The sequence below is a fragment of the Peromyscus leucopus genome, chromosome 2 (assembly GCF_004664715.2).
Source record: "Peromyscus leucopus breed LL Stock chromosome 2, UCI_PerLeu_2.1, whole genome shotgun sequence".
In the NCBI taxonomy this organism is placed as follows: Eukaryota; Metazoa; Chordata; class Mammalia; order Rodentia; family Cricetidae; genus Peromyscus; species Peromyscus leucopus.
In genome coordinates, this window is record NC_051064.1 from 34,700,443 (window position 1) to 34,720,229 (window position 19,787).

The window sequence follows — 19,787 nt, forward strand, 5'->3', positions numbered from 1 at the left end:
CCAGGAAAGGTCAGGTCGTCATCAATAAAACACGGCATATCAAGTTGCAGTAAGACTGAGCACCTCCCCATGTATTAAGACTGGGCAAGGTGACCCAGTATGAGGAGTAGGGTCCCAGAAGCCAGTGAAAGTCTGAGATAGGCCCTGTTCCCACTTTTAGGAGTCCCATAAGAGGATCAAGCTACACAATTGTAACATTCACAGGGTGCTTAGGTCAGTCCCATACAGGCTCCCTGGTTGTTCCTTCAGTCTCTCTGAGCCCCTATGAGACCAGGTTAGTTGAATGTGAGCCTTCCAGTGGTGTCCTTGATCCCTCTGGCTCCTACACTTCTTTCTCCTCCTCCTCCTCTGCAGGATTCCTGAACCCCACCTACTGTTTGGCTGTGGGTCTCTGCATCTGCCTCCATCAGTTGCTGCATGACTCCTTCCTGATGATAGTTGGGCCAGGCACCAATCTGGTCACAGGAGAGAGCTAGTTAAGCCTGTTCTATCCACTATTGCTATGAGTCTGAGCTGGGCTCCTCTCCACAGACTCCTGGGAGATTTCCCTGCATCAGGCTTCCACCTGGCCCTGAAATGTCACCCCCCCAGCAATCCCCCTTAACACTCTCCCCCTCTGCCCTGCCTCAACCTCATGTTTCCATCCACACCTGCCCTCAGTCTGCTCACAGAATCTCTTCTATTTCCTCTTTCCAGGGAGATCTGGGTGTCCCCCATGAGCTCTCCTTGTTGCCTAGTCTCTCTGGGTCTGTGGATTGTGACACAGATTTCCTTTATTTTACAGCTAATAGTCATTTATGACTATTTATTAAGAGTGGGTACATACCATGTTTGTCTTTATCAGTCTGGGTTACCTGACTCAGGATAATTTTTTTTTTTTAGTTCCATCCATTTGCCTTCAAATTTCCTGGCATCCTTGTTTTTAACAGCTGAGTAATACTCCACTGTGCAAATGTACCACATTTTCTTTATCCATTCCTAAGTTGAGGGACATCTAGGTTGTTTCCAGGTTCTGGCTATTACAAATAAGCTGCTAAGAACATGGTTGAGCAAGTGTCCTTGTGATATGGTTGATCATCCTTTGGGTACATGCCCAAGAGTGGTATATCTGGGTCATGTGGTAGATTGATTCTCAATTTTCTAAGGAACTGCCACACTGACTTCCAAAGTGCCTATACAAGTTTGCACTCCCACCAGCAATGGAGGAGTGTTCCCCTTCCTCCACATCCTCTCCAACATGGGCTGTCATCAGTGTTTTTGATCTTAGCCATTCTGACAGGTGTAAGATGGTATCTCAGAGTCATTTTGATTTTCATTTCCCTGAATGGTTAAGGATGTTGAACATCTCCTTAAGTGTTTCTCAGCCATTTGAGAGTCTTCTGTTGAGAATTCTCTGTTTAAATTTGTACCCCATTTTGTAATTGGATTATTTTGTTTGTTGATATCTAGCTTCTTGAGTTTTTGATATATTTTGGAAATCAGCCCTCTGTTGAATGTGGGGTTAGTGAATATCTTTTTCTCATTCTGTAGGCTGCCGTTTTGTCCTATTGATGGTGTCTTTTGCCTTACAGAAAATTTATTAGTTGCTCATCCTAGTACCTGTGCTATTGGTGTTCTGTTCAGGAACTTGTACCAATGCATTAGAGATTATTTCTGATTTCTCTTCTGTTAGGTTCAGTGTATCTGGATTTATGTTGAGGCCTTTGATCCTCTTGAACTTGAGTTTTGTGTAAGAATTTTTTTTTTTTTTTTTTTTTTTTTGGTTTTTCAAGACAGGGTTTTTCTGTGTAGTTTTGGTGCCTGTCCTGGATCTCGCTCTTTAGACCAGGCTGGCCTAGAACTCATAGAGATCCACTTGGCTCTGCCTCCTGAGTGCTGGGATTAAAGGTGTGCGTCACCACCACCCAGCATAAGAGTAATTTTTAACTGTCCACTTTATGGAAAATATAAGACATAGTTTTTAATCTTTCTAAAATTTATTTTCATTTTTTCCTTTTATTGAAAATAGATTCTTTTCTCGTACACTATATCCTGATTATAGTTTCCCCTCCCTATACTGCTTCCAGTCCCTCCCTACCTCCTGTCCCCTCTGGGTCCACTCCCATTCTGTCTCCCACTAGCAAAGAACAGGCTTCTAAGAGATAACAACCAAACATGACAAAATAAAATATAATAAGATAAAACAAAAGCCATCATATCAAGGCTGGACAAGGCCACCCAGCAGAAAGAAAAGAGCCTCAAGAGAAGGTGTAAGAATCAGAGACCCACGCATTTTCAGTCAGGCGCCCTATAAAAATACCCGGCTAAGAGCTCTACTATACACACAGAAGATCTGGTGCAGACCCCTGCAGGCGCTGTGCTTCTGCTGCAGTCTCTGAGTTCATATGAGCCTTGCTCAGTTGATTCATAGGGTGCTGTTCTCCTGCTGCCCTCCATCCCCCTGGCTCTTACACTCTTTCTGCCTCCTCTTCTGAGGGGTTCCCTGAGCTCTGAGGGGAGGGATTTGATGGAGACTTCCAATTTAGACTCTCTCTCCATGTAATGTCTGGCTGTGGGTCTCTGCATCTATTCTCATCTGCTGCCAGAGGAAGTTTCTCTGATGATGGCTGAATAAGGAACTGATCTATGATCTATGAGGATCACAGAATATCATTAGGAGTCATTTTATTGATACTTTTTTTTTTCAGACCAATAGTGTTTGGTTTTACCCCAGGTCTCTGGGCTCTCTAGTCTCTGGTTCTTGGTCACCCACACAGTATCAGGTGTGGGTTCCTCTTGTGGAGGGGCCTTATGTCAAATCAGACACTAGTTGGCTACTGCTGTAAGTTCTGTGCCCCTATTGCCCTTATGAATCTTAGGCAGAACAGATTGTAGGTCAAAGGTTTTGTGCCTGGATTGATGTTTATAAATTTACTTAAATATTCTTGAGTAGACACATTAGTTCTTTTGCCATCCAGGTATGGAGCGATAAAATGTTTCACAAAGCCAGATGCTCAGAATATAATGCCAATTTATGTAAACTGCCCATCTACTTCTGGCCACTGTAGGACACACTCGTCTTTTCCCACTCAGCCTGCTCACTGATTTTAACTTTCCTACTTGAAAAACATTTATCCCACTTCATTCTTTCAAATTTCGTAGGAGGTCCACTGACTACTTCCTGTCTCCTTCATATCACAAAGTAGGCGGTTTGTAAGTGAAAGCCATTTTTTTTTTTCCTCACAGTACATGAAATTGGGAGGTCCATGATCGTGGTGTGGAAGAGTTGGTGTCTGAGGAGGACCTGCTTCCCAGTTCACAGATGCAGTGCCTCCTCACTGGGTCCTCTCTTAGTGGAAGGGGCAGCTACCTGAGCCTTGTTTGGGAGGTTTTAATCCCAGTCATGAGGGTTCATCTCACCTTCCTGACCTCCTGATGTCCCATCTCCTGACATCTCCTTGGGAGCTGGGATTGTGGTGCTTGGATTCCGGGGGACACAGGCATTCTGACTGCATCACTGTTAGGCCACAGCCCCTGAGAACTAACTCTTGTTTCTCTGCCACACTGCAGGGGAGCTGATCAACCTCGCCATGTACTGTGAGAGGATCAGGAGGAAATTCTGGCCTGAGTGGCACCATGATGACGACAATACCATCTATGAGTCTGAGGAGAGCAGCGAGGCCAGCAAGACTCACACACCCATGCTGGATTTTAGCTTCTATTCAAGGACAGAGACCTTTGAAGATGAAGGGGCTGAGAACAGTTTTTCCAGGACGCCAGACACGGATTTCACTGGACACTCTCTCTTTGATTCTGACGTGGACATGGATGACTACACAGACCACGAACAGTGCAAGTGATGTCCCACTGCTGACCCTCTTCCTTAGGGGTTGCCACTCCCTGGGCTGGTCTGGTTTCCCAGGTAGAAAGCCACCTGAGCTGGGAGGAGATCTTCAAGCTTGGCTCAGTTTTAACATGCTAACCGGACTATAAGCCGCCTTATTTCATTTTTTTTGTACAAACAAAACACAGAACCATTCAGATGGCTCCGTTTAAAACAGACAAAACAAATATCAGCATGGTACCTGAAATCCATTTTTGTTTTCATTAGAAAACCAATATTGTGTGGGAGGGCAGGTACATGAATGGGCGTCACCTGAGTGCTTTTAAAAATTGCTCCTTTTCAATTGAGGACTCGGTTGTCAGGTGGACTCTTGAACATCTTTCATCTACCAGGGTTTTAAGTAATGAGAAATATCGTCAGAAAAAATGTAGGGGATAATGTCCTTTGGCTGCTGTTGTACGTTGTGTGTGTACTTGTATGGTGAGACAGAAGTCAAATGAAGTCCACCGATATTCAGTGGACAGCTGTTGTGTGCGCAGCGCTGAGTGGGGGGTGCTATGCAACAGGAGTTTTCATTCTAAACCCTGCCAGTGACTAGCTGTGTGATCTGGGGCAGGTCCTTTAACTATTGTGTGCCTCATTTATCCCACCTGTAACGTGGGGATGACAATACTCTCCACCTACCTACCTCACAGGGGTGTTGTGGGGATTCATGTGGCAGCATTAGTATGGCGCTTTAAACCTTCTGGAAGTGGTGCAATGCGAACAAATTTTACTCTTCATGGGCTTCATAAAAGTTAAGATCTGAGGGCACAGGACTTCCATATTTGGGCAACAAGCACAGTTACTTGCAAAGGCCGTGCAGATGAAACACACACCAAGCCTGTTAGGACTGTGACATTCTTCTTTGTGACGTGGCTGGAAGAACGTTGGAAGTAGCTTCGCAAATCATCATCAGCTACATGGGGTCCTCAGCTCTGGGCACTTGCAGAACAGCATTTCTTTCATTGCCGAGTGCAGTGGCGTGTGGCTTTGCTGCCTCCCAAGTGCTAACTTGCCTGCATTTATTGATTGGGAGAAGATAAAGCTTAGGACTATGGCAGGTTAACAGAGGTGAAGGAAAGCATTTGACTTTTGTAGGCACAAGCTTGTCAACTGTCGTGACCTTTTGAAGACAAAGATGCGCTGGAAAGAGAAGCATGAAGGTGTTCCTTGTGTCTGAGTTCTCTGCAGTTTCCTTAATGCCCCGGTCAGGTGTCCCACTGTGGGGGAGAGCGAGACAGCATGGACACCAAATCCTAGTGTTTCATGATCTCTCATACCTTCCCATCAGCCCTCGCTTTCCCTCTTTCCAGAGCCCCCAAACTGGTGGGATTTTCCTGTATTGGTATTTGACTCTGAAGGCAGCTTTGGATAGCTTAGTTCATTTTCTAGGCAATTGTGGTGCAAGGGTTCTGTGGGGTGGCTGTGAATTTGGGCTGTAAGACTTAACTGCAAACCAATGGCTTTGCTTCTGACCAAATGGGTAAAGGTTACTTTAGGGTTGATGAGGCCCCTCAAAGATGGAAGTTTCTGAGAAATTAATGTAATTTACTTGAAAAGTAACCTATTTTTAATATAGATTTTCCACAAAAATCTTTAAAGAGTGTTGTTCATTTTCGAAGAGGCAAAGAAGGAGCGTTTGAAGATGTTTGCCACTGAAGCAGCTGTAGGGCACATGGGAATGGGAATAATGCTGAACTCTTATGTTGGAAAGTCTTACCTGTAGAAAACCTAGCTATGGATATTTTGTATTAAAGAGGAACTGCTTGATGAATAGTAAGAAGGGGGTGGAGGAGGTGTGCATGATTAGGCATGCTTGTGTGTTGGCATCATGTGGGTGTCCTGCTTGTCTCCTGGTGTTTTGAGCATCTGCTGGCAGTTCTATGTGATGAGGGAAACCATTGAATAAAGCATGGCTAGGAGGACTGTGGGCCTGACTCGTTACAGGTTTTCTTGCCTGTTCCTCTCTCTCAGCCTGAAGGAAATGCTTGACACTTTGAATATAACTGACTTATTCTTCCTTTGTGATGCTTTTCCCTGTAAGAATGTTGTGAGTATAAGTATGTGGATTAATAACTGCTTTCTTATGCATTACTTGGAGGGGAACTCCATACATAGGCAGTGTTTGTTGTTAAGTTGTAGGGAAGTTCATTTCATCCAGGTACCCCTTGAGGGATGTAGTGAATGGGCACTGCCAACTGGAGTCCTGGGTGCTTGGACAGCTCACAACTGGGTACTTTGTAGACACAAATTTGAATAGAACCTGAGAATATACCTCTGTTTCCCTCCTCCATATGGAGTATTGAAACAAAATGACCAAGATAAAAATCATGGCCGTGTGGGTCCTTAATGGGAGGGCTTTACTTTTTTATGTGCTGCCCAGATTTGAAGCCCTGTCCAGTTTGGTGAATAGGTGCTACTTGTAAGGACAATAATAAGAAACTAGGGGGCATTTCACTCATTCACTCAAGATTCTTTATTTATTTATTTTTTATTTTTATTTTTTCTGGAAAGTAACATAAGGAAGCACAATATTTTATGTAAATAGATGCTTTTGATTGGACAGAAAAATACAAGGGCCACATGTTTCCTTTAACCTATTATAGAAACAAAGCTTCCTATATGTCTACTTCCCACTCCACAGTCAGGATTAGTGAGCAGTGGCTAGATGCTTTGGATCCATCAGGACAATTTAAAGGACAACACACATTTGTGCAGAAATAGACTATGTTGTCAGATTTTACCATTTTGTTGTCCTATAATAAGTTGTGACCAATGACACTACCAAAGCCATGGATAGCCACCATATCGTTGATCACAGACTTAGAACACTTTGGACTTGAATCACACTATTGCAGTCTAGACCTCAGGTGAGTCTTGCCCATGTGCACGGAGCTATGTTGGGAAATGAGAATGAGTCAAGGAAAGGAAGTACTAGATTTGTTTGCAAGCATAGAACTGAAGGTCTGGGACATAGCTCTAGAGAGGCCCTTGCAAGAGAGCCGCAGAGGTCATCGATGTCTCCATCACACACTGTGTATTTGAAGAATTAAGACCCAGAGCTGGGGTCCTTCACCTTGCCCTGGAGGGCTCTTGCCATCACACCCCCTTGCTTTGGTTTACGTGCAAACCCATGTTCTGAACAATTGCTCCATGTTTCAGTACCAACAAGCCCGGCCTCACTCTGAGTCTTGGATTCCTGCTACATCACTCTCACCTCCTACATCTAGCCGGCCTAGTTCAGGCCAATTCAAGAGATCTTTCCTCAGTATCTATCCCATGTGTGGCACTGCCAGGCTCTGTGAATAGCAACAGGATGGATTTTCAAATCCAATACTCCCCTTCCTGTCTTTTATTGTGTTTAAAATAACTTGTGTTCATTCAGTCGCTCACTCACTGAGTATGCACTGAGCGTCTGTCCTGGCTCTGACCCTGGGATGCCCACTAGCTGTAGAGTAGCTGACAAGGCAGACATGACACCGACTCCAGAGCACCTCTTTTGCTTTGATTTGTGTGATAACTTTTACATGGCCAGACTCTTTCCAGATCCATCTCACACATTACCACTGGAGCAATCTTTGGAAAAAACTTTTGGTCTGTAGGGGGTATCTATTGCCTCAGACTGAGGCTTCCTCCTTAGGGCTCAATATTCTCACTTCTCTTGTCTCCCATGGCTCTTCCATACACCCTCTAGTGTGGCAGATCCATTTATCACTACCTCTACATGCCTCCCATTCTCCACCTTTGTGTTTCTGGTCATGCCAGCCCCTCTGTTGAAATGCCCTACCCTCTGGCCCCAATCACCATCTCTTAAGGCCCAACTTCATCAGTTCCGCATGAAGAATTCCCAACTTATTATCATCCCCCTTCCCTCTAAAAACAAAAACACTTATCATTTCCTTCCCTGAAGGCTAGATGGGAAAAGCATGCTCAGAAAGTGGGCCACATGCTAGAAAGTAATGGGTTTTCATTGTGTGTGTCAGTGCCTCCATTGATAATCTAATGAGAGTCCTAGGCTCTATTCCCAGAAAAGTGCATGTATGCAAATATCTACAATTTTACATATAAATTCAAAGATTTGGAAAGTGGATTTGCTCTTTGATCCCTCAGGGGGTCCACCGACCCCAGATGAGGAGGTCTTGTTGCAAAGAGTCTCTAAACATCACTGTTGGTGTTGTTCTTGTCTTTTACACATCCAGGGAGGAGAGAATTGGTATGAGATGTGCAAGCAAACATGGTGTCTATTGTTATTCACACTGAATATGTGCTGAGTGACAGAGAGAGAACAAAGAACAGCTGCCCCACATTGTTTGAGAAAATATCTTTATTCAGACAGAATTTTTATTTGTATATGTGTGTACATGTCTTTGGGGATGTACGCACCTTTGAGGGTACACTAGCCAGTATGGGGAATTGGATCCTGCCCAGCTGGAGATATGGGTGTTTGCAAGAAGTGGGTGCTGGCATTAGAATTCTCGTCCTCACAGGCTGGAGAGATGGCTCAGCTATTAAAGGCTAGGCTCACAATAAAGAAGATAAGAATTGTGGTCCTCAGGATTGAGTAGCAATCACTCTGAACCACTGAGCCGTCTCTCTAGCCCCGGATTTACAATTCTGAAAGTGACCGAGTTTGCTGTTGTCATTGTGACTTATTTTCAACCACTTCTGAAGCTGATGTAGCAGAATGAGTTCAGGACCAAGTAAGCATCATATTTGCCCTGAAACCCACCACTTCTGAGTGGGTAAGCAGTGGTCTTGGGGCTGGAGGTTGGAAAGAACTGGTTGGATTTTTTTTTTCTTATGGAATAAGATCTATGCAACAAATTTTCCTGTGTTCATTTTTTCGTGGATCAATTGCTGATTCTATTTTCAATAAAATGGTGATGTATTGTGCTGGTAGGGAAAAGTTCAGTTTATTCTTCCATTAAAAAACAAAACCAAAACAGAACAAAGTTATCTTTAGTGCTCTTGACTGACCCGGGTTCCTTTCTGGGTGTTCAGTATTGTTTGAGTAGACCTATGACTAATATGCTGAATACATAGGAAAATATATTTAGTGGCAAATAGTTCTCACTATGAAAGCTGAGCGCTGAGTCCATCATTAACAGGCCCAGAGATCAATGGTGTGCAACTGTGACATGCTTTATTTATTTACCTTTACTCAGTGCTTCTGGTGACCTGAATGAACCTGTAAAGTTCACAAGGATCCCCTTGGTGGGTGGATAGGCCTGGAGTGCCCCTTGCCTGTAGAATTCTTACTTAATGCCATGGGTAAGTAACAGATGCATGTAGGATGCTTTCTTTATTTCAGTTCCTTACCTGGAGCTTAGGTTTTGGGACTTTGAAGAATATCTGAAATCCTGAAGCAGTGATTGCCAGAACCAGTCAATACCTTGCCCTTCAGAGTACTGTTATGGGATGTTCTGGCTTTTGCATAAGCAGAGAACTTCTCCAGACCCAGGGTTTCCAAAAGTCATCTTGCTAGACCATGGCAACTACAAAGCTCTGGTTTCAAGAGGATCATTGCTCCAAGAGATCTAGTTTGTGGGCACCAGATAGCGAAACAAGTACCTTATGGGTATGGTCTCACACCATGTACTGTTACAGTGCTTTGGAATTCTGTGCACAATTAATTCCAGCATTGCTTCCTAGCACTTAAAAGCACTACCGTCCCTCATTACAACGTTAGCTATTTTAAGAGTTTACTGATTGCTGAGTAATACACATACATTTATCATGACCAGTTCATTGTATAAAATATAGTATTGCTGAATGAGAGTAATTTATCTCCCACCATCTGTCAGCAAGCATTTATTTTTATTTATTTGCTTTTATTCTGTGGCTCTAGAATACTTCATTTGTCAGTAATCTTTTTCTTTATTTAGCATTTAGGCTATCCTCTGATCTTTAAAAAAAATGGATTTAGCTTGTAAATTGCCATGTTTATTAGTACTGGCCAAACAGGTAACAAAAAGGACAGAATGTTTCAAGGCTAAAAGAGAGAAAGGCTCTTCAGTCTGAGGAGTTTCCCCTTTAATAGTTGTTCAGATTGCAAATGGTCTCTCATATTTCTTTCAATCCTACCCCCTCTAAAAGGTCACTTTTGATTACTAACCATGTCCAGTGGCTACATTTTAACTTTCAATTGTATTTGATTTTTTTTTTTTTTTTTGCAGTAATATAATGGAAGACAACATTGAAATGTTTGGCAGGTCTCTGTGTCAGCAGGAGTGACATGCTTCTGTGACTCCTGTCAAAGCGGTTTTGCCTCAGTGATAAGCCTCCTGAGATCAGATCGTGTCAATTGTAAACAGTTTTTTCCCCCCACTCACCTGCACTGTAGTAAACGACAACTCAAATTTTAATTTGGGTGAATGTTTCTTTAAGATGGTGGTTGGAAACATGGGGTACCAAGTCCTTTTCCTGGGATTCTTAGCCTTTCACTGAGAAATGACAACAAATACCAGGACTTGGACAATGGTATGGTGTGGCTGGGTTGGAGGTCATGGAAAGTTTTTTCACGTGATGGAATGTTATGAAAATAATAAAAAGCACAGGCTTCCAAATGAAAAACAAATGCAGTCCGGACAGTGATGGATTGCCTATGGCTAAACAAGTGGCCGGTGTGGAAAGCACTGAAGTAATGTTTATCTTAATTTCTGACCAAGACATGGTCTCTGGATCAGAGTGCTGTTCATCTCGATCTCAGTGCTCATGCTCCAGTACTGTCCCTCTGAGGCTGGGTTGGCAATTTGCAGAGCAGCTCACAGGGCTTGGCCCAGTGCGTTGACTCTTTTGATTTTGCAACTTCATTTTAGTATGAAAAGTTATAGCACTTACAGAAAATGTACAAAGCAATTATATTTTATTTGAGAAGTTTTTAAAAATGTTTAGAGACACCACAAATGATTTATATTTAGGCATCTGTCCAAACCGTTGTATTTAATTTATCCGTAGAACTTTCTGTGCTTGTCTCTCTGTATTTACTTATGATAAACGCAGATGTATATGTGTAGACACTGCTGTATACGTGTAGATGGCTCTGCTGATTTATAATGTTCATTTCCAAGCTTCTCAGCCTAGACATTAGAAAGTGTATTATTCAGTAGAGTTTAAGGGAATAGAGAGGTTACTTAGCACCCAGAAGGCTGTAACTGATTAGAGAATGTGTCTGTAGCCTGTGTGGCAAGTGGACAGATATGGATGCATGATTTGGGTCAAGTTATTTACTCATTTTTATGTGAAGTAGGAGACAAGAAAAATCAGCAGTTAGATGTCACTTGTTTTCCTTTGAGGCAGGATCTCATGTAACTAGATCTCACTTTTACAAGAGCCTATTTTAATTCTGCTTTTTGGGAACACTTGGTCTAGAACGCCTTGACAGCCCCCACATGCTTTCACCACACTAAGGTGAAAACAAGAAAATCAAGGGAAATGAACCCCAATTGTTCAATAAAACATGCATTGCCGGAGAATTTGGGCACCTTTCTGAAATGCAAGCTTTGCTAATACCTGGTAATCACCCTCTCGTCTCACTTGTGTATCCAAACGTATGGAAGATGTCTGGATTTACCATAAGGAAACTGAGGGAGCAAGGGCCTACACTGGCATGATTTCAACCCACCTTTCAGCTGCTTGGGGCTGATGGAGGACAATTATCTGCGTCATCTGGGTTGTAAACACGGTGAATAGCATCTCACTAATCAAGGGCCCCAATGTGGAGGCATCATACAGTGTTTATTTCTGGAGCCATGAGTTACTTTAGTACAGTTGCTGTTAGTAGTTTATAAAGCCATACTTCCACTTGTACACTTGATTGTAAGATAGATTTAAATTGTGCACTATGTTGATTACTCTATATAAATGTGGAAATCCTGTATATTTGGTCTTATGCTGTATGTATTTGATGTGTAAATGATAACTAATGGATATGAAATAGCTTGCTGTGGATGTCTTCATTCTAATTCAGTTCTCTTGAAAATTTGAATGTTTAATCTTTATATTTATGGGGAAATATGAAAGTTTGCATCAAATATGCTGTTAAATGGTGGCCTCTTAGATCAGGAGAATATTTTAGTTGTAAGACTGTTGTACAATTGGGACAAGGTCATGACTTTGTTAGGCATATAACTTCCGGCTTGGATTTTAAATGAGTGTATTTTTAAAAGAAGAAGCACTGATTATGTAGTCCTCCCTTTTCTACTCTTCCGTCTTGCTCCATGTGGCCTCCAAGAACACTGTGAGGAGTGATAACCCTGGCCAAGAAGGAATCAGAGGGACAGCTAGGGACACATCTTAAAGCTTTAGCTGTGGCTAGACCCTGTAATGAACCCACTTCTTGTATGATGTTGCCTCTATTAGTTTCTATACTTCTTCAATAAAGTAACTATACTTTCCATTTACAGCCCAAGGGGGTGGGATTTGCATATGGCTAAAGTGTGGATAATGTCTTGGCATCAGAGATACATAGGTGAGGTTTTAGAAAGACAAATCTTGTTTGTACATGTTCCACAGTATGTGTGTGACATTGAACTTCTGAGGGTAGCTGGACCTATAGGCATGCCAGGTTCTGTGGAGATATGCACAGGGCTTCAGATATAATTTTCAAGTCTGATCCTTTAATAATCAAAAATAGTTTTCACCATTTAGGGCAAATTACAATAAGGTAATATCCAAAGTCTACCCCACAGTCAGAATATCTACTAAGTAGAAAATGAGAGGATTCTCTGATCCCACATTCTAAATAGAATGGTTTGAATTTCTATCCTCTGAGAACTCCTGGATTGGGATGTAGTTCAGTGACAGAACACTTGCTTAGCACTCCCAGAGTCTCCACCACACCATACACACTTGCTTAAGAACTGTTCTTTCCCTCCCTTCCTCCCTCCTTTCCTCCCTCTCTTGTTTCTCAAGGCAAGGTTTCTCTGTGTACTTATTCTGTACACCAGGCTATCCTTGCACTCAGAGATCTGCGTGCCTTTGCCTCCTTGAGATTTAAGTCATGTACCACCACCACACCAGGCCTAAGAACTCCATTCTTAACCATTTCACCCATGCTTAATTTAAATTTTTTGTATTGTTTTGAGACAGGGTATCACTATGTAGACTTGGATTGCCTTGGGCTTGCTATGTAAACCAGGCTGGCCTCGAACTCACAGAGCTCCTTTTTCTCTGCCTGCTGAATTCTGGCATTAAAGGCATGCACCACCATGCCCAGCCTCTATAGATCCTCATCAGATATATTTGGTGACAAATACACTCTACTCAAATGTAAGTTGGTACCAGACTTCTAGACTTGTGTGGGGAGGAGAGGGCATATGCTCTAAACTTGGCACCTGCCGTGTTAGGGAGGCGTTGCTGTGCTTGCCTTTAGGACTCACTGTGTGTGTGTGTGTGTGTGTGTGTGTGTGTGTGTGTGTGTGTGTGTGTGTGTGTGACTGTTTGCCTTCTCAGCCAGTAATGCTAGAAAGTGAAGATGAGTGCTTCACTTTGCTGTTTGTGCTCAATGCTCCCTGACTCTCATATTTTGCATTGCTTGCCTGCAAGAGGAGAGATAGAAGAACTGGTCTCTGTGCTCCAGGACCTGCCTGGTTTCTCAACTCCTATCGAATGTTTTCGCAGTTGGGCTGCTTCCTTTCGGGAGCAGACTTTTCTTCTAGAGACTTCCTATGGACAAAAGGGAACTCTGGAAAACACTGAGGAAAGGGAGACAATCCCTTCCTTAGGGAGTTAGGGTAAGGCTGCTATGTGTACATGAGGGAGGTGCTCAGTTGGCTGATGCTAAAACTCAAGGGAGCTATCTGTAGTGGAGGTGTCCTTAAGTCTGAGTCTGAGGCTTTCCTACCTGGGCATGGGGGTTGACTTGGCTTGGGCAAGTGTTCTGTAGTTCATACAATGCAGGGTATCCTGAATTCCAATTAACACGAAGATCCTTGGCAGCCTCGAAAAGGATGAGAGTCAGGGAAAGGCTGAAAGGAGCAGGCCTCTCAGACCCCTGTCCTATGAGGTTCACAGGTAATGGCTGATCTTGCCGTGACCTCCTTCTTGGAGCCTCTTCAAACTTTACTTGGGAATTCAGGGAAGATGGCAGGAAGTTTACGCAGTTAATCGGTGATGTAAAACAATTCACATTTGCCTGTGGCTTAAGCATTGATGGGGTATGTGAGGAAGTAGGACCAGACTATTTGCAAGCTATCTCCATGGCTACAAAGAGGGAGGTTTGTATGAGGGCAGCCTGAATGAAGGCATAATCAGTGAAGAGGCCACTGTGCTGAAGAGCTGCACTGAATTTCCATGATGTAGTGAGGCAAGAGCAGGTAATAGGGCAGGGTTACTGGGTGTGGCAGAGAGAAGACTGCAGTCTTTTGGATGTGAGGGTGTAGGAGAGAGATGGAGGTGATGCTGAGGTTCCAGGTCTGATGTTACTGATGTCTGATGGGGGAAATGGGAAGGAGGGGCTGGGCTTGGGGAGGGCAGGGAGAGTTGGGTGCTAGTCACACTGAACCCATCCAATAGGAGATTGAGTTCTCAAACTTTTCTGTCTCTTTTTTTTGCATTTTTTATTAATTACAGTTTTTCATTTATTTTACATCCTGAGAGTTCTCAAACTTTTCAAGGTAGGGACATGAAACCTCCATGAAGCGATTAGTTGAAGCACAGGAGTGGAATAGAGAACAATTGCTGCATTTGTATGATGTTTAATTGTTTTTAGGATAATATCAACCATACCTGGGCCCTTCTACGTAAAATGAGGAACCTTGCATGTTGATCTTTGAAATCTTCCAGCCCAATCCTCCTCCCATTCTTCCCTGAAGCCGACTCCTCCTCTATAAACACTGACTTTACCTCCTGCTTTGATGATTTTACAGCAGTGGAAAGAGGAGTTAATTGACCAAATCAAGTAATAATAGCTAACATTAACAAATCGCTACGCACCAAGTACAGCGTTCTCAGCAGCCTACACATATAACTCATTTGATCATCTTCTCAGTGCTGGGAGATGTGTTTGTCCTTGTCACCATCAGAGTCATTATTGTAAATATTCATTTCTTTAATGGTGAGTTAATAATGGTTAATTGTATTAACGACTACTTTGATTTTATGATGGCTAATTTTATGTGTCAACTTGAACGTGTCATGAGGTGCCTTGATTAGCATTGTTTCCGAGTGCGTCTTTGAGGGTGTTTCTGGACAACATTAGCATAATAGGAATTTATATACTGTAGGATAAAGTTAACACTGTAAAAGGCCTTTGAAGAGAAATTCAGCAGCACTGTGGTAAGCTGAGGACATAGTACTCTATTTTCATTCATACACACACACACACAGACACACACACACACACACACACACACACACACACACACACATTCCCGACCCACCAAAGCCACAGGAATAAGGATCCTGAACAACATGGTGTGGAGGGGGAGGACTGGGGACAAGAAGATACAGAAGATTGAAAGCTTGGGTCCGGGAGATCTTGCATGGGCTGATGACTCACAACAAACTGATTTATTAAGAGGTTTTATAAGAAGTATTATACAGCATCTAATATACAGTTTTCAGGGGAAAATGGGACAGAGTCAGCAGAAGGCTAGCATACCGCGGGATAAAGTCAGTGGGACGTTAACCAAGCAATATCGCACAAAGGGAACACTGGGCACTTCAAGTGCACCACAGACCAAGCACTCCGCAACCTTGGGACTGATAACCCCAGTCCTGTTAGGGGGAAAGGCCAGCTTCCCAGGAATGGAAACTTTAATTCCTTCGAGGCCCTGGCCCCAGACTGGACCTTGCCAAGTCTGCCCCTGGGCAAAGGACACAAACCCAGCTCTTTTTTGTCCTTTCGTCAGGGCCTCTGAGAAAGCCTTGGGTCAGCCTGGAACATATTCTAGAGAAAAGCAGTTCACAGACTCGGCAGAAGCAGGCTTCCTTATCTACGAGGGTGGGTGAGGGTGGGCGTCATTCATTTCACGGAGGACCCAAATAAGCAAAAGGTGGAGGGAAGAAAGGAAATCCCCACCTCTTAGCTGCTTTACTATTTCAGCTGGAATGTCTCAAGCCGTCTATCTTCAAACTGGGATTTACATAATAGATCTCATGGTTTTCAAGTTTCTGGACTCAGATTAGATCCTACCACCATCCACTGAGGGTGGGATCAGTAGTATACATAAAGAAAAGCACAGACCTTACCCTCAGTGGAAGGTAAGGCATGAACATACAGACGTGATTAAACATAGATCTGGGCCCTGCAATGGAGCAAAGCACCGGAGCCCTTGCAGAGACCCGTCCAGGCTCTTTACGTTCATTATTTACTTGTTTTCATGGCACTAACTGCCAACTACCCCTCCAAGTCAGAACAGTTCTAGAAATGCCCTCTCTCTAGGATAGAAGGAAGGAAATTTAGCTTTCTTTGGTTGAAAAAAAATTTTTTTTTTTTAAAAAAATCAGATATTTGAAAAAGAATGGCCTGACATGACCTGAACACCCTCCCCTTTTTTTGCCTTTGGACAAGATAAGAAACTTTATGTATATATGTTCTGTTCCTTTAAAATGTACACAGAGGAAGCTACACAGAGAAACCCTATCTCGGAAAAAAATGTACACAGAGGGAAAGGTTTGATGAAAATATGTAAAAAGCACAGGACACAAAGATAATTTCTGCTAAAATCAAACGAACCTGGTAGTATCCAAAACCTGAAAAGTAACCAAAAGCGGCCACCAGAGGGCTAGACCCATGGAGAGCAGCCACGCCAAGCGTCCTTGGGCCTCTCTGCCTCTGCAGATTGTTTCACAAGTTAATATACATCTCAGGTATGTCTAAAGTTTTATTTCTAATCATTTCTCATAATAATAATCTTTTATTAATTAATGCACTATCAGGTAAGAGATTGCTTATATCCATAAAAATACATTAAGTAAACTACTTGCTTAACGGAGCTGTCAATCATAGGAGTAGATACAATTTGGGAAGCACTGCTGTAATACAGGCAATGTTCTTTTGTGAGCTGGCCCTTAAAGCCACATTGTATCCCTTCTATGTGCAGGGAAAGTTCCCTAGATCCCTAATGAATAATCAGTAATGACAACTTCTTACTCCACACAGTAAGACAAAGGGTGTTTCCTTTTCTTCAAGAGGCACGTTTTCTGATGATTCACTGGAAGTTCACAGTAGGTGGCACTAGGAAGAGAGAAATGCCTAGGAATTCTTATGCATGAGAAACTGCTAGAAGCTTTGTGATTTTTGTCTGAATCAGGATTGCTTTTAAAATCTTTGGACATTCAAGCTGGTTCATTTCTCCATTCTGTAAGAGATTTCTGAAGGTTCGATAGCAAAAAGTCTGCCCAGTGAGAAATGAGTTCTTCTAAGGAAGAGTCCCCATTGGTGAAGCGTGAAGACTTCCTGCTCTCTCCTCCCACCAGGTGTCTTGCGCTTTCTGACTCTGTATGGGCCCCAGAGTTTCAGGACCACTGTGGTGGATGTCTCTCTGAGGGAACTGGGCCTGCTGAACTTTTCTCAGTCCCCTTGAGTAGACTGTTAAAGTCATTGTGAGCTCCTGAGGAATGTTGGGAAAATCTCTGTGGATATGACGCCACATATTACCATTGGGTGATGACTCTGCTCCTGAAGCCATTGCATTTGTTAATCACAAGCAAAATGTGCTTTGAGAAGGTGCTGCTCATGCTCTTCCAAGATCTCATTAGCTAGGAAACAAAAGAAATATCCTTCTTCTATTTTGGGTTTGCTAATTGGTTTCACATTACCCAGGTCACCAATTTTATACATCACACCAGCGGAGAGAAGCCAATCAGCTAGCTTCATTTTTAACCTCTTCTGGGTTTCCAGGAGCATCACTTTGCATCTTATGACAAATAAAGATGTTACTGGGCTTGATGTCCAGGTGTACCATGCCAGAGTTGTAGATGTACTTAAGCCTCAAGGGAATCTTAGAAGGATGCCTTTGCGTTTGGGCTCTTGGAAGTGATTGCCAGATGCAGCATTAGCATTCTCAAATACAGCTGATTGCAAGCTCCCACCATTAATTTATTCATTTGGAGTGATCACGTGATCATCTTCTGCAGAGGAAGAATAGTACCATGTGGGGTGATGGCTAATCACCACATGAACATTAACTTTGTGCAAATCCAAATTCTGATTTGATAATCCTGGAAGGGTTTTTGTAGAGTGCTTTATTGAGTAATTGCATCCGTCCAGTCTCATAATGCACTTGTAGACTGTACCAAATTCCTCAACTCCAATTTCTTCTACTTCCCAGAATTCCTTTTCAAAGCAGGAAGCCATATTAGTGTTTTGGGGAACACTTTCCTTAGCAGGCAGCCGTGTTCTGCTTTGCCTTCCCCTTCTTCAATTTCCTCAAGCTAGCTCTGGGCTTCTCTTGCTCTTTGACCAAGGGAATAATGTTCTACAGGACTCTGGAGTGAATGGATTGATACTGACTGGAGGCAAAGAGGTCTTATCGATGAGGCAAGCAGGCATGAGTCTCAGACACTTAGAGCTTTGGGCAGAGACCCTGTTGAAGAGATCTCTGGCCGGCTCAGCACTTCTAGGAGTAGAGGGATTGTCATTGGACCCACATCTTGCTCTTGCTGTGTAGTACTGGTGTCTTCAGGTATTTGGGAGAGTCTGAAACTGGAATCTTAAAAAGAAATCTGGACTTTCCTTGTCTCTATTCTGAGAGGCATTAAGTTTATCTCTGAGGGGAGTTTCAGGATCCCCTACGTCCTCATCCTCATACCTCATATATCTTTGACTCAAGGTCTCCTTGCTGTCTTCTGCCCTTCATTCTGTCTCTTCTTTACAAAAGGAAAAGTTTAACTTTGTATTCAGCCCCTGGTTAGGCCCTCTGTTGGCCATCTCAGCAAAGGGCCTTACAGTGTGGACAGGAAGGTCTCTGAGAAAGGAACACTGAGTCCACAAAGGTAAGGAGGAAAAAACAAACAAATAAACCCCAGCATCTTCCACAGCCTCAGTCCACCCTTCCTTCTACCAACCAACAGCTGTTGACCTGAATCCTAAATAACGAGTGTGAGATTCTACTGTATCATCAGCCAGGGTGACTCACACTGTCAAAGATTCTCCATAATCCCCATCTTACACTAAATAATGTTTGCAATGAAGGCATGAAGGATGCAACAATGCATCTTAAAATAGCTAATGCAGCGTCTTCAGTAGGAGAGAACCTGATTTTATCCAATAGCATTCTAGTTGCTTGGGAGTCAGTGGTATGGGCTGATTGGTGTCTACCTTATATTATAGCTTCATCTAAATGCTTCCTTCAAGAAGCTTCCTTAAGAGGAGCATTCCCAAGGCCCTGTGCATTAGCTTTCTTTCTCCCAAGTAGAAACCTGGGAAACTATTTTGGGCACCAAGGATGAAATGCCCTGAGAATCCCACCCCAGAACATTGTAGTTCTGTCCTGAATAAACATAAGCTTTCATTTTAGATGTCAATAGGTACTTATTTTCTAGGCAGGGCTTCCTCGCTGGCTCTAGGGTGTCTGATTTCTATGCTGGATAATATGAAGGACTTAAAGCCCACAGCAGCTGGAGGTCCAAACAGGACCACACAATCCACTTCTCCCCGCAGCATGACACCCATAGTAAGTGCTCAATGAAGATTTGCTACAGAAGTGGACAGATTCTCAGGGAAAAGACAAATCAAATTGCAAAGAAATATCCAAAGTCTGAAGTTTGACACAACATACTGTGCGAAGGGAGTCAGTAAATTACTCATAAAACAAACCACAGGTGGCTGAAATACAGGATAGTAATTTTTGTAGGCTCAGGTGGTTTATGCAGTCTTCAGCATCTCTTGATGGAATTATAGCCCCACAATTCAAATAGCTCCTGCTTCCTTGAAACACATATAGCGTGGATATGAATTCCAAATCCTGGCCATGGT

The 19,787-nt window shown here is 43.0% G+C and overlaps 1 protein-coding gene and 1 pseudogene across 3 annotated transcripts in view; one reads left to right on the forward strand and one right to left on the reverse strand.

Moving 5' to 3' along the window:
• Faxc (failed axon connections homolog, metaxin like GST domain containing) overlaps window positions 1-11,803 on the forward strand; it is an 81,404-nt gene extending 69,601 nt beyond the window's left edge. For all 3 annotated transcript variants that reach the window (XM_028877998.2, XM_028877999.2, XM_028877997.2), the window contains one exon: window positions 3,550-11,803. In XM_028877998.2, coding sequence (XP_028733831.1) covers window positions 3,550-3,839 — 290 coding nt within the window. In that variant the 3' untranslated portion in view covers window positions 3,840-11,803. The remainder of the gene's footprint in view (window positions 1-3,549) is intronic.
• Window positions 11,804-17,229: 5,426 nt separating this feature from the next.
• On the reverse strand, window positions 17,230-18,740 carry LOC114699061 (annotated as a pseudogene).
• Between the last annotated feature and the right edge of the window lie 1,047 nt (window positions 18,741-19,787).